This window comes from Acinonyx jubatus, chromosome D4 (assembly GCF_027475565.1).
Source record: "Acinonyx jubatus isolate Ajub_Pintada_27869175 chromosome D4, VMU_Ajub_asm_v1.0, whole genome shotgun sequence".
Lineage (NCBI taxonomy): Eukaryota > Metazoa > Chordata > Mammalia > Carnivora > Felidae > Acinonyx > Acinonyx jubatus.
Genome location: NC_069391.1, coordinates 86,699,001 through 86,713,558, shown reverse-complemented (window position 1 = coordinate 86,713,558; position 14,558 = coordinate 86,699,001). Strand labels below are relative to the sequence as shown.

General features: G+C 37.2%; 1 protein-coding gene across 1 annotated transcript; it reads left to right on the top strand.

Annotated features, from left to right (window-relative positions):
- The first annotated feature begins 1,083 nt into the window (after window positions 1–1,083).
- On the top strand, window positions 1,084–6,752 carry RLN1 (relaxin 1). The gene is made up of 2 exons (XM_015064518.3): window positions 1,084–1,464; window positions 6,263–6,752. The coding sequence occupies exons 1-2, from the start codon at window positions 1,257–1,259 to the stop codon at window positions 6,598–6,600; spliced, it is 546 nt and encodes a 181-aa protein (XP_014920004.1). The 5' UTR covers window positions 1,084–1,256; the 3' UTR covers window positions 6,601–6,752.
- The last annotated feature ends 7,806 nt before the right edge of the window (window positions 6,753–14,558 follow it).

Sequence of the window (14,558 nt, the reverse complement as noted above, 5' to 3'; positions counted from 1 at the left end):
CACAATGCTTAGCATTTGATCAATGCCAAGTGGGTCCTGTTGAAATTAGCAGCAATCTAGAAATGAGAAATATTCTATCCCATAGCTGTATCTGTAACTGATTGTTACTACTTTAACCCAAAGCTACCCTAACTTCCTCCATGTCTCTAGTTTACCTGGTGGAACTGAGGTAATCTGAATACATTATGAACACAAGAAAATAAATTATTGAAAAAAAGAACCTATTTACACTTAAAAGTTACTGTCCATCTAGAAAGATTATTTAATGAGCATATTATCTCAAACTGTTAAATTAGAAGCTCACTAAATACAGTAAACATAAAATACAGTAAAAAAATAGACATGGTTTCTGTGCTGTAACCTATATTATCAAAATATTCTTTCTAGAATTGTGGCATTTTTTGTTTCTGTGTGTGTGTGTGTGTGTGTGTGTGTGTGTGTGTGTTCTCCAGTCTCTAGGGATATAGAAACAATACAATCTGAAATTAAAATATTCAAGTAACTGGTTACAATTAGACTATCTCCCAGAAGAGTCAAGGAAAGTCAGTAGAGAAAGTGCACTGTAAACTTAAGATATCGTACAAACTTAAAGTGATGCATTGATAATTTTAATGTTTTTAACCAGGATTTTAAAAAAAGTCATCAGATATCTCTTTTGCTAGTAATTTTTCCATTCATTCATTGTATTTTTAATGACTGATATACCAGACACTATTCTAACGAACTTATTTAGATTAGGTTATACAACAAATGGTCATGCTGGAAAACTCTGAACTATGAGAATATGGGTGATTTCAATTTTATTTTTCTTGATATAATTTAGTGTAAGGGCCATGCATAACTTTATGATAAAAGAAAAGTTTAAATCTTGACTAACTTTACCTAAAGTATGTGAAATACTTTAAAGGTAAGAAAAGAAAAATATATACAGCTGCAAAAGATCCAAGAACAGAAAGATGGGAAAGTGGAGGAAAGTTGGGGAAGGGGAACGGAGGGCGGGTGGGGTGGGATAGGGGGTGGGGGTTTGGGGGGAGTGAAAGGGGGAATTCCAAGGAGGTGGGTGGGGAAAAGGGTGGGGCTTGGACCACTGACTCAGGTCTAAGTGGTCACCCAAGGGTTATAAAAGCTTGGTTGAACCTGGCCAGGAAAGCAGCCCCAAAGTCCAGCATTGGAACACAGACAGAGACCGGTAGGCGTCAGCGGCTGCAGGCTCTAGCGGAAAGCAAACGCCCAGGGCAGCAGCTTTCTGGTCCAAGATGCTGCGCCTGTTCTTATCCCACCTGCTGGGAGTCTGGCTGCTACTGAGCCTACATGCCAGAGAGATCCCAGCCCGGGAGCAGGAAGTGTTAAAGGCATGCGGCCGCGAGTATGTCCGACTACAAATCCGGATCTGCGGCTCATTGTCCTGGGGAAAGAACAGTCAGCAACACCGGGAACCTCGGCAGGCACCCGCCGCACTCCCAGGTGAGCGCTCCGGCCCCCGCTGCTCCCCACTTCCCATTGGCTGTGGTCGGGCTGTCGGACCATTCGGAAGCGCACCCGCGCTGGGCGGCTCCAGACCGCGCTGGCTTCCCGCGCTTAGCCCTGACTCCGAGGTTGCTGATGCCTAAAAGTTTGGAATTTTCTCTTGCAATGTGCTTTTCTAGTGAGGTCGCACCCGGGATCTCACCAGAGGAAGTGAAAGCATCGGGCACAGCAGAGGCCTTTCCTGAGAGGCACTTGGTGCCCTTCACCTCCTGGCAGTCAGGATGATCGGGATGGGGACGAGGGGGAGCCACAGAGGTGGTTCTGTCGCCCAAAGACCCGCTGGAGGTGGGGGCGCACCTGGGTTGGACACCACAGTCAAGTCCGCAGGGCACAGAGCAGATGGTCGTGTGCGCTGGTTTGAGTGCCAAAGTGCATGGGACTGAACTCGGAGACCACTGCTAGGATCCTGGAGTGGTAAATATGAAGGGTCTTCTTAACAACTCTCCTCCTTTGCAAAAAATCTGGACTGTGGCCCACACCATCGAAAATCTCTTTTAATTTTATTTTTATTTGTAAATTTCATTGAAGGGGAGAGCCTAGCCTCCCACCCTCTTTGCAATGGGCCTTGAAGTTCATTTGCAAGAGAAGGGATTGAAGAGAAAGAAAAAGGCCTGATCCCCTACAGGAGAAAACCTGACCGCTCAGAATTGAGTACAGCTCAAATCTGGAATGGTTTAAACAAACAAACAAAAAAAAACTTTGTTAGTAATACTATTTAGAGAGATAAAATGGAACCTAAGTTTAAGTAGCAATACAAACTTTCACATCTAATCAGTGTAATGGGTTATATTAAATTCAGAAAAGGCAAGCTCAATTATGAATAGTGTTTTGTTTTACAACATGTATGCGATTTATGATAAATCACAACTATATTTTATAGGCTACATAATATATCCTATATTTAAGTGACCTTCATGTAAAATCATTGTGCACACTAAGCACATTTACTTCTCTTTTATGGGATTTAAAGTATGATTATAAAGCTATTTACTTTATTTTTCTATACTGTTGGTCAGAGACTGATTTATTTAATGCAAGTTTTTACATAATGCTTATATTCTACACTACAGAGTTTAGAAATTTACTCATTCAAAGTCGGCAAGACCAGACTGCATTGTGTTTCCTTTGTTAATTCACTTTTTCTGAATAAATAATATGCTCATATTAAAGACTGAAACATACACATAAATACAATAAAAAAATAAAAAACACAGATACTAAAGACTCTGAAAAAATACGTGAATTTAATTAGAAAATGAAAACATCTACATTAAATGAGAAACTGACAGGCACTGTTAATGAAAAATGTATGGGCGCCTGCCTGGCTCAGTGGGTAGAGCATGTGACTCTTATCTTGGAGTTGTATGTTTGAGACCCACCTTGGTGAATTTAGAAAATTTTTATAGTATTTTATGTCACAAATCTACTATATATATTTAACCATTCTTAGTGGACATTTAGGTTGTTTCCAAATTGTTACTTAAACACGATTTTCTGAGCACATTTAAATATAGCTATTTGGCCAAATTTCTGTTTTTGTAGCAGAGTATTGTGATTTTAAAGTTTTTTCAAAGGACTGTCTTCATTGCTACCCAGTACATAATTTAACTGGAAATAAACTAACAAAATATTGCCTGCAAGTGAAGATCAAGAAAAATGCTTAAATTACTAGGTAAGAATCATTTTGGAAGTACATATCAATCAAAATAACTTGTGATTCATGAGCTTATAAAACCTCTATTGTTTAGTTTTTGTTTTGTATTATTGTTAGCTAGCCATTTTTTTTTTACCAGAGTGTATGCAGAAATAACACTCATTGCACCCCTTTAAAAAATAAGAGATATTTTTAACTAAAAGAGGTCTATGTTAGTAATTTTAGTCCAAAATACAGTAATTAAGAGAGCCCCTGGGTGGCTCAGTTGGTTAGGCATCTGACTTTGGCTCAGGTCATGATCTTGCTATTTGTGAGTTCGAACCCCATATCAGGCTCTGTGCTGACAGCTCAGAGCCTGGAGCCTGCTTCAGATTCTGTGTCCCCCTCTCTCTCTGTCCCTCTCCTGCTTGTGCTCTGTCTCTCTCTCTCTCTCTCTCTCAAAAATAAACAAACAGTAAAAAAAAGAGAGAGAGATGTTTATATGAAATCAGGTTGATTAGAATATTATCTTTTATTTACACTTGAGAAGGTAAAGCTGTTGATTGGAAAATGTTTCAAAATAAGTTTAAAAAATAATTTTAATAAAAGAGTGCAATCAGGCAAAAGTAGACAAGTGGAACTACATCATACTAAAAAGCTTCTGCAGAGCAAAGGAAATAATCAGAGTAAAAAGGTAGTTTATGGATTGGGAGAAAGTATTTGCAAATCATATATCTGGAAGGGTTTAATTTCTGACATATATAAGGAACTCCTACAGCTCAATAGCAAAAAAGGTAATAATCCAACTACAAAATGGACTGAAGACATGAACAGACATTTTTGGCACAGAAGACATACAAGGGCCAACAGTTATAAGAAAAAAAGCTCTATATCACTATCATCAGGGAGATGGAAATCAAAACAACAATGGTATCACTTCACAGCTGTCAGGATAGCTATTATCAAAAAAAAAAAAAGACAAGAATTGTTGAGGATGTGGAAATACTAGTACCTTTGTATACTGCTGGTGGGAAACCAAAGCAAAATGGTGCAAGCACTATGGGAAACACTGGGGAGATGCCTCAAAAAACAACAACACAAAAGAATTCCCATATGATCCAGCAACTCCACTTCGGCATATTCATCTAAAACAAATGAAATCCAAATTTTGAAGAGATATTACCACTCCCACATGCATTGCTCACAATAGTCAAGATGTGAAAAAGAATGCCAAAAAACACAGCCTATGAATAAACACAACAGAAACTACAATTGTTTTGCCTAATTCATTAACTGGCATTAAGTATATGGAAAGTTACTAAAGTTACTATTAGTTTTTCTCTGCATTCAATAAGGCCCCGACTAGAGAAGGTTTAAGTTTGAGCAAGGATAGTTTTATGGGGAGATTGAATTAAACTTGGGGTATCTTACTGAAGGAAAATGCAAAAACTTCTGACTACCAAAAAAATGGTACAAATTCTCATCTGTCAGGTTTAGAACATGAATGAAAATGAGCATTAGAAGGAAAGATAAAATACTAGAGTTTGTTTTCTTTCACTTGAAAACTCCCAACTATTGAAGTTTGTTACTGGCTGAAAGGAGAGCATGGAGACCCTTGCTAAAGAACTCACAGGAAAGGGGCCAGCCCCAGAGCATTCATGCCTGCCTGGGTGAGGGGGTGTGATTTCCTCTGATCAATAGTCATCAATGGTTACCCAGAAATCTACAGTCCATTGTTTAGATTTATATATCTTGGCTTCATTGTTTCCACTGTTTCAAGAGCCACACTTTATTAGTAAGCTGAAAAGGACAGTTGGCTGTCCATGAAGAACAGCAAGAACTGATACAGGTTTATACTATAATTTAAACTTCATCTGTGTCTCTAATGTTTCTGGTGCTAAAACTCTCAAAATTGTGTAAATGGAATAGGTAAGGTTAGGAGAGAGTCTACACGACCGAGAGTTTTTTGAGAGCAGGAAATATGTTTCCTTTTTATTATATCTCTTACCTGGCAGTGCCAGAGACATGGAAACAGTCAATGCAGGTTCAACTGATCTAAGAAGAAAGATACCAGGGGCTCCTGGGTGGCTCAGTCAGTTAAGTGTCCGACTTCGGCTCAGGTCATGATCTCACAGTTCATGAGTTTGAGCCCCGTGTCGGGCTCTGTAGACCGCTCGGAGCCTGGAGCCTGCTTCGGATTCTGTGTCTCCCTCTCTCTCTGCCCCTCCTCCACTTGCTCGCTCGCATGCTCTCTCTCAAAAATAAATAAACATTTTTAAAAAATAAAAATAAAAAAAAAGGAAGACATCAGCTAGTTCCTGCGGGTTCCCAGTCCAAGTTCCAACCTTCTTATTTGCCCATCCTGGGATGTGTTTAAGATCAGACTCCCTTAACATGCAGAACTTGTGTGATCCACAACACTGGAACAAAAGTCATACAAAGTACATTAGTTAGTACACACAGCACAACAGATACCAATCTCTTCTTAAAGTCACTGGTATTTTGGTCACTGTTCTTTTAGCCCATTTCTCTAGTAAATGTAAAATACTACTGATTTGGAGTAAATACTCTGGAGAAAAGAAATTGTTAAATAGATGTATGAGGGATGTCAGAGACCAATATCTCCTTTTAGATCAGAGGAGCTGAAAATTCTGCCTTTTTACCTTTATCCTGAGGCAGTAATCTGCCACCATGGAATGTTTGAGAGGATTAAGTTAGAATTAAGTCAGAAGTTAGTAACAGAAGAAAATTAGTCAGGTAAGAAAAATTAATCTGGAGTCAAACTGAGTGTTTTCGATGACCAAGATGACTTCAGAAATGTCAGAGGGAGTCAAAGACTATGATGAAAGCATTAAGGGGACATGAAGAAAGACAGACACAAAGTCTGTGGAGTAAAGCAGAATCTTAGTAATGCTGTAGTAATTTAAGCCGCCCAACTATAATCCGCTAAATTGTTTAATCAGGATACTTGTTAACTCTGTTTTGATGTTTAATTCTATTAAGACAATACTTTCTTTCATGTCTCTGCAAAATTTTATTTTTTTCCTGATGTTCCTTGAGTATTTTTCTCTACCCCCTCCTTTTTTTTTTTTTTTAATTTAGAAATCGTGTCCTCCTCCATCACCAGTGGTGCAGAAGCCTTGAATGGGATGTTGGAATACATTCCTGATTTGCCACAAGAGCTGAAGGCAACACTGTCTGAGAGGGAGCCATCATTCAGAGAACTACAACCTTCATTGAAGGATTCTAATCTTAACTTGGAAGAAGTGGAGAAAAGTATTCTTGGTAGACAAAATGAAGCTGAAGACCAAAGTCTTTCACAATCAGGAAGATCAAGGTTAGATGCACATTCTCGAATAAAGAGATCAGACTATATAAGATACAGTGACAGGTGTTGTAACGTAGGTTGTACCAGGAAAGAGCTTGCTGATTTATGCTGAGATGAAAGTATTGTGTATTTCATCCAGTGTTCACATGTATTCCTGACACATTCACTGATGGTTCTGTCACCCCACTGATTATTAAAATATGAGAAATCATTATTTTGTGTTTGGGTTTTTCATTTGGTGTGTAACAAAATATTCCTTGAATTGTTATAGTTTGTGTTAATAATAACTTTTTATTCCAAAAAATATTTTTGCCTTTTAAATTAATGGTAATTAAATTGGGTTATTGCCTTTTTAATACTGTTAACTTAAAATGACATAATCTTTATCATTTTAAACATATATAATAACTTAAAAAATTTTAATAGATAACTTAGCAAAAACTTATGCTTTGCATTAGTGAATAAGGATAAGCCTATTTTTTAAATTTGTATTTGATAAATTATAATCTGTCACCCACTCTTTCTCCTCTAGACCTAATACCCAAATGTTATTTTACTACTTAATATTAAACAAATTATTTTAATAGCAAAAGAAATAAAAATAAAAAATAATTCAACTTATACAGTGCCTAACACCAGGTACACAAAAAGGACCAAAATGTTTTTAGTGATTTTAAACTCAAATCAGATATACAGAGTCACAAAAGTTGGACTTTTCTTATAGGTTTTAAAAGATGTTTGTGTCTTCTTGAACTATTAATTGGAAACAATCAGATTGGATACTAAATCCATTTAATTTAGTTGGATTTTTCAAACTAGGGTTCTTCTAATGTTAACATCTAAGACATTAAAAGTAAATTATTTTTTAAGAAGAAAAATGAACAGGTATATGGAAGAGAGTGAACAACTGAGTGTCATATATTACAGCAGAACTGTTTAACAAGGGAACAAGCTTTCTGTTCACTGAGAATTTACAAGCCATTTCTATAACAAAATAACTGTGAAATGATATGAAAACTTGTTAGAATAGTAAGTTAACAAATATCTTAGTATTTAGCCAGTTCCTTTGACTTACACACACATACAGTTTTAGGTAGCATTTATAGAAAAGTACACTTAAATAGCAAGTTAATCTCTATCAAATATCTGTAAACAGAATTTAAAAATTTCTCCCAAATTTTAAATCTCCATAATGGTTCACCATAATGAGGCCTTTAAGGTTTATTAAGTCCTAACCAAGGCCACCTTGTAAAACTTCATAAACAGCTGCAGAACCTCAGAGGCTATAAGCCATCTTGGACAAAGCCAGGAAGAATGCTATCTGAAATGGGAAGTCCTTCAAAGGAGAACAACGGCAGTACCCAGGAAATTTACAGCCCCAACACATGAAGAGGCATTCTTAGATACAGAAGGTATCTCCCAAGACCCTGTCCTGGCCTGCATCCCTGATATGTACCTCCATAAAAGCCCTCGAGGCAGGGTTCCTGGTTTCAGAATCTGCATTCACTACCTCTAATGATACGACCACACTTTAAGTGGTACAGTCTATAGTGAACCAGCTACTATATACATTCAAATAATCAGTTAACATCTTCAATATATCTAATTCTTGTGTTGCCAAAGTCCTCCTAAAACTCTCATGCAAAACTAATGGTTGTATGCTTAATTTATTTCTCACATGAAAGTTTTTTCATAGTATTCTCTAATAATTGTATTTCTATGGTGTTGGTTCTGATCTCTCCTTTTTCATTCATGATTTTATCTGTTTGGGTCCTCTCTCTTTTCCTTTTGAGAAGTCTGGGTAGAGGTTTGTCAATTTTTTTTTATTCTTTGAAAAAAACAGCTCTTACATTTATTGATCTGTTTTTTTGGATTCTGTATCATTTTTTTCCACGCTAATCTTTATTATTTCCCTTCTTCTGCTGGCTTTGGGCTTTATTTGTTGCTCCTTTTCTAGCTCCTTTAGGTTAGATTGTGTATTTGGGAACTTTCTTGCTTCTTTAGACAGGCCTGAAATGCAATGTATTTTCTTCTTAGGACTGCCAACGCTGCATCCCAAAGTGTTTGGACTGTCCTGTTTGCATTTTCATTTGCTTCCAGGTATTTTTTTTTATTTTTCTTTAATTTCTTGGTTAACCCATTCATTCTTTAGTAGGATGTTCTTTAACCTACATATATTTGGGGGCATTCCAAATTTTTTCTTGTGGTTAATTTCAAGTTTCATAGCATTGTGATCTGAAAATATGCATGGTATGATCTCAATACTTTCATACTTATCAAGGGCTGTTTTGTGACCCAGTGTGTGATCTATTTTAGAGAATGTTCCATGTGCACTCGAGAAGAATGTGTATTCTGCTGCGTTAGGGTGAAATGTTCTGAATATATCTGTTAAGTCCATGTGGTACAATGTGTCATTCAGAGCCATTGTTTCCTTATTGATTTTCTGCTTAGAGGATCTGTCCATTGTTATAAGTGGAGTATTAAAGTCTCCTACGATTACTGTCTTATTATCAGTAAGTTTTCCTTATATTTGTGATTAACTGATTTATATATCTGGGTTCTTCCACATTGGGGGCATAAACATTTACAATTGTTAGCTCTTCTTCATGGATAGACCCTTTAATTATATAATGCCCTTCCTTATCTATTGTTACAGTCTTTGTTTTAAAGACTAGTTTGTCTGATAAAAATATGGCTACTCCGGCTTTCTCTTGACATCCATTAGCATGATAGATGCTTCTCAGTCCTCTCACTTTCAATTTGCAGGTGTCTTCAGGTCTAAAATGAGTCTTTTGTCAGCAGCATATAAATGGATCTTGGTTTTGTTTTTGTTTTTTATCCATTCTGATACCCTATGTATTTTGATTGGGGCGTTTAGTCAATTTACATTCAGAGTGATTACTCAAAGATATGGATTTAGTGCCATTGTGTTATCTGTAGGTTTCATGTTCTTTGTGATGTTCTCTGGTCCTTTGTAGTCTTTAGAGTCCCCCTTAGGATCTCTTGCAGGGCTGGTTGAGTAGTCACAAACTTCTTTAGTTTTTGTTTGTCTGGGAAAGTCTTTATCTCTCCTTCTATTCTGAATGAGAGTCTTGCTGGAAAAAGGATTATTGGATGCATATTTTTCCTATTCAGCACATTGAATATTTCCTGACACTCCCTTGTGTCCTGCCAAATTTCAGTGGACAGGTCTGCTACTAACCTTATGTGTCTACCATTGTAGGTTAAGGACCTTTTTTCCCTACCTGCTTTCAGAATTCTCTCTTTATCTCTGTATTTTCTCAGTTTCAGTTGTGGTGTTGACCGGTCTTTGTTGATTTTAAAGGGAGTTCTCTGTGCCTCTTGGACTTGGATACCTACTTCCTTCCCTAGATTAGGGAAGCTCTCAGCTATAATTTGTTCAAATAAACCTTCTTTCCCTTTCACTCTTCTTTTTCTGGGACTCCTATGATATGGGTATTTTTTTGTTTCATGGAATCACTTAGTTCTCTAATTCTCCCTTCATGATCTAGTAAATTCCTTTTCCTCTATTTTTCAGCTTCATTATTTTCCATAATTTTATCTTCTATTTCACCTATTTTCTCCTATGCTTCTTCCATCCTCATTGTCACTGTATCTAGTTTATTTTGTATCTCAGTTATAGCATTTTTATATTAGTTCTAGTTCTAGGTCTTTGATCTTTGCAGCAAGAGCTTCTCTGGTGTCTTCTATGCTTTTTTCAAGCCCAGCTATTAGTTTTATGTTATTGTAAATTCTTGTTTAGATATATTATTTATATCTGTTTTGAACAATTCTCTGGCTGTGATTTTTTCCTGAACTTTCTTTTGTGGAGAATTCCTCCATTTTGTCATTTTGGCTAGGTTTCTGTCTTTGTGTGTTTTAAAACCTGTTATGCCTCCCACACTTGAAAGTGACACATACTAATATATATATTAATATATTAAATATATAAGTTAATATATTAAAAAGGGGTCATATGCTGTCCAGGGCCTCGCACTTCAGGAAGTGTTTTTTTTTTGGTACATCTCATGCACTCTGTGTTGCATTTTGGCTGCTCTATCCCACTGACCAGTCCTCTGCAGAGTTCCTCCTTGCTCATCGTGGTTTAGTGTTTGGACCTTCAACCAGATGCACTTCAATTTGTTGAAGCAATTTGTTGGGGAAAAAAAAGGAAAGGCAGTGGGGCCAGCTTGATCCCATAAAAAGTGAAAAATGAAAGGGGAGCCAGAGAATCAAAAAACCATAAGTCTAAGTCCAGAGAAAGAGAAAGGAAAATAAAGAATAAGAAAGAGAAAAGATAGAAAAAAAAATAGAACAAAAATGACTTGCCAAAAAAATTTATATATATATATGTGTGTATATATATACATTTATATATATATATATACACACACACACATTATATATTGACCAACATATATATTGATCAAATAATATATAATAGTATATATGACATATACTATATATTACATACAATATATAGTAATACATATAATATTGACATATATATATATATACACACACACACACATACAGAGAGAGAGAGAGACAGAGAGAGAGACACTAAAAAGAAACCAGAAACTATGAGCCTGATCCCAAAAGAAAAAAAGAAGAGGGAAGAAAGGAAAAAAAAAGAAAACCAGCTGTCTGTTGGTGCCTGGGACCCGTGACTGTGCTGTTCTGGAGGAGAGGCCAGCTGTGTTGGGTCAGTCAGTCTTGCTCCAGTTGATAAGCAGTTGCCAGGCACGAAGGGGTGGGTTGGGTGTGTGTGTGTCCTGCTACTGCTGGGGTCTGCTGCTCTCTGAAGTCCCACCATGTTGGCGTTGGGGGGAAAATGGCATCTCTCCACTCTATATGGGGTATCTCAACCCACACTGTTTAGGCAGCCCTTACAGAAAACCTGGGCAGTCAGCTTGCCCTGCTCCACAGTTCTCCCACGCCTTTTAGGCGCTTGGTTGGGATTCAAAACCCAGCTTGGTGTAGCTCCTCTCCCCTGTTCTAGAGTAGAGCCCCTCTGCCCTGCAGATAAAAGGCCTTTGGCTGGCACCTTCAGTGTCTTTTGTCCTGGGGGAGGCAATAAACCCTCTTCCCAAAGTACTCCAGGAAGGGGACTATTCTCTTCCAATGTGCCCCTGTGATCACTACTGTGCTCTATATACTCCAGACTGGCTCCCTCCTCCCCAGGAGCAGGCGCCAAGGCTCCGGCTTTGCTCCAGAGAAAGCCCTGCACTTCCCAACCTCCAAGTTTCAGCTCCTAAGGCTGTTTGCGAATAATAAACTGGCACTCTCTGTATTTCTTGTTCCCCAATCCATGGTCCAGAGAGGTTTTCCTCTTGTGCTCACTTGATGCCGCACTTTCACAACTGCTCTCTCCCTTTTGTCTCTCCACAGAGACAAATTCACATACATGTGCCTCGATCCTGCCAAGCTGTCTCCCTCCAACTGTGGAGATCCTTTGTCACTGTGCAGATTGATTTCCTGAGTGTTCCAAGTGATCTGACCTCAATACAGCCATGTTTGAGGTACAAAGAAAATCCCAGTCCTCCTACTCCTCCACCATCTTAACTTTCTGCCTCAACATTATTTTCTAAAGAAGTTTTCCGTTTACAAAAAAATGTAGCAAAAAGTACAGAGTTCCCATTTACCCCTCTCACTCACAGAAACAGTTTCCTCTATTATTAACATCTTGTATTAAGATCAGAAGTTTCTTCTTTTCTTTTAATTTTTATTTTAATTCCAGTTAGTTAACATACAAGGTTATGTTAGTTTCAGGTACACAATATATAGTGATTCAACAATGCCATAGATCACCTGCTGCTCATCACAAGTGCATTCTTTAATCCCCATCACCTATTTAGCCCATCCCCCCACCACCCTCCCCTCTGGTAACCATCAGTGTGTTCTCTATAATTAAGAGCATATTTCTTGATTTCTCTCCCTCTCTTTTTTCCCTGTTGGCTGTTTTTAAAATTGCACATATGAGTGAAATGATACGGTATTTCTCTTTCTATGACTTACTTATTTCACTTAGCAATATATTCTCTAGCTCCATCCATGTCATTGTAAATGGCAAATTTTCATTCTTTTTTTTATGGCTGAATAATATTCCACTGTATGTATGAATGTATATTAAGGAGTGAATATATCCTTCTGAATTAGTGTTTTTGTATTCCTTGGGTGAATACCCAGTAATGAGACTGATGCATCATAGGTTATTTTATTTTTAACTCTTTGAGGAACCTCCATACTGTTTTCCACAGTGGCTGTACAAGCTTGCATTCTCACCAACAGTGCATGAGTGTTCCTTTTCCTCCACATCCTCACCAACATCCATTGTTTTTCTGTGTTGTTGATTTTAGCCATTCTGATAGCTGTGAGGTAATTTGTCACTGTAGTTCTAAACTGCATTTCCCTGATGATGAATGATTTTGAGCATCTTTTCATGTGTCTGTTGGCCTTCTGGACATCTTCATTGGAATACATGTATATTCATGTCTTCTGCCCATTTCTTAATTGAATTATTTGGTTTTTGGATGTTGAGTTTTATAAATTCTTTACAGATTTTGGATACTAACCCTTTATTATGTAAGTCATTTGCAAATATCTTCTCCATTCAATAGGTTGCCTTTTAGTTTTGTTGACTCTTTCCTTCACTGAGCAGAAGTTTTTTTATTCTGATGTTAGTCCCAACAGTTTATTTTTGCTTTTACTTCACTTGCCTCAGAAGATATATCTAGAAAAAAAGTTGCTATGGTTGATGTCAAAGAGGTTACTGCCTGTGTTCTCTTCTAGGATTTTTATGGTTTCAGGTCTCACATTTAGGTCTTTAATTCATTTTGAATCTATTTTCGTGTGTAAGAAAGTGGTCCAGTTTCTTTCTTTTGCATGTTGCTGTCCAGTTTTCTCAACACCATTTATTGAAGAGACTGTCCTTTTCCCATTGGATATCCTTTCCTGTTTTGTCAAATTTTAACTGACCATTTAGTTGTGGTTTCATTTCTGGGTTTTCTATTCTGTTCTACTGATCTATACGTCTATTTTTGTACCAGTACCTGCTGTTTTGATTACTAGAGCTTTGTAATATAACTTGAAGTTCAAAAGTTTGATGCCTACAACTTTGCTTTTCTTTTTCAAGACTGCTTTGGCTCTTCAGGGTCTTTGGTGGTTCCATACACATTTTAGGACTGTTTGCTCTAGCTCTGTGAAAAACACTGGTAGTATTTTGACAGGGATCACATTAAATGTGTTGATTGCTTTGGGTAGTATAAACATTTTAACATTAAATGTGTAGATTGCTTTGGTTAGTATAGACATTTTAACAATATTTGTTCTTCCAATCCATGAGCATGGAATGTCTTTCCATTTCTTTGTGTCATCTTCCATTTCTTTCACCAGTGTTTTATAGTTTTCAGAGTACAGATCTTTCACCTCTTTGATTAGGTTTACTCCTAGGTAACTGGGATTGTTTTAATTTCTCTTTCTGTTGCTTCATTACTGGTGTATAGAAATGCAACAGATTTATGTAGGTTGATTTTGTATTCTGCAACTTTACTGAATTCATTCATTTATCAGTTCTAGCAGTTTTTGGTGAAGTATTTGGGTTTTCTATATATAGTATCATGTCATCTGCAAATAGTGAAAGTTTTGCTTTTTCATTATCAATTTGGACACCTTTTCTTTTTGTTGTCTGAGGCTTATGGCTAGGACTTCCAGCACTATGCTGAATAAAAGTGGGGAGAGTGGACATCATTGTCTTGTTCCTGACCTTAAGGAAAAAGTTCTGAGTTCTTCCCCATGGAGGATGATGTTAGCTGTGGGTTTTTCATATATGGGCTTTATTATAATGAGGTATATTCCCTCTAACCCTACTTTGTTGAGGATTTTTATCATGAATGGACGGTGTACTCTGTCAGATGCTTCTCTGTATCTATTGAAATGATCAGACGGTTTTTATCCTTTCTCTTACATGATGTATCATGTTGATTCTTTTGTGAAGATTGAACCACCCTTGCAACCAAGGAATAAATCCCACTTGATCATGATTAATGATTTTTTAATGTATTGTTAAAT

Excerpts from the sequence above, each read along its gene's own strand:
- RLN1 (XM_015064518.3), top strand. The coding sequence starts at position 1,257 with ATGCTGCGCCTGTTCTTATCCCACCTGCTGGGAGTCTGGCTGCTACTG. Across the intron at positions 1,465-6,262 it reads GGCACCCGCCGCACTCCCAG|AAATCGTGTCCTCCTCCATC; the intron begins GTGAGCGCTCCG and ends TTTTTAATTTAG.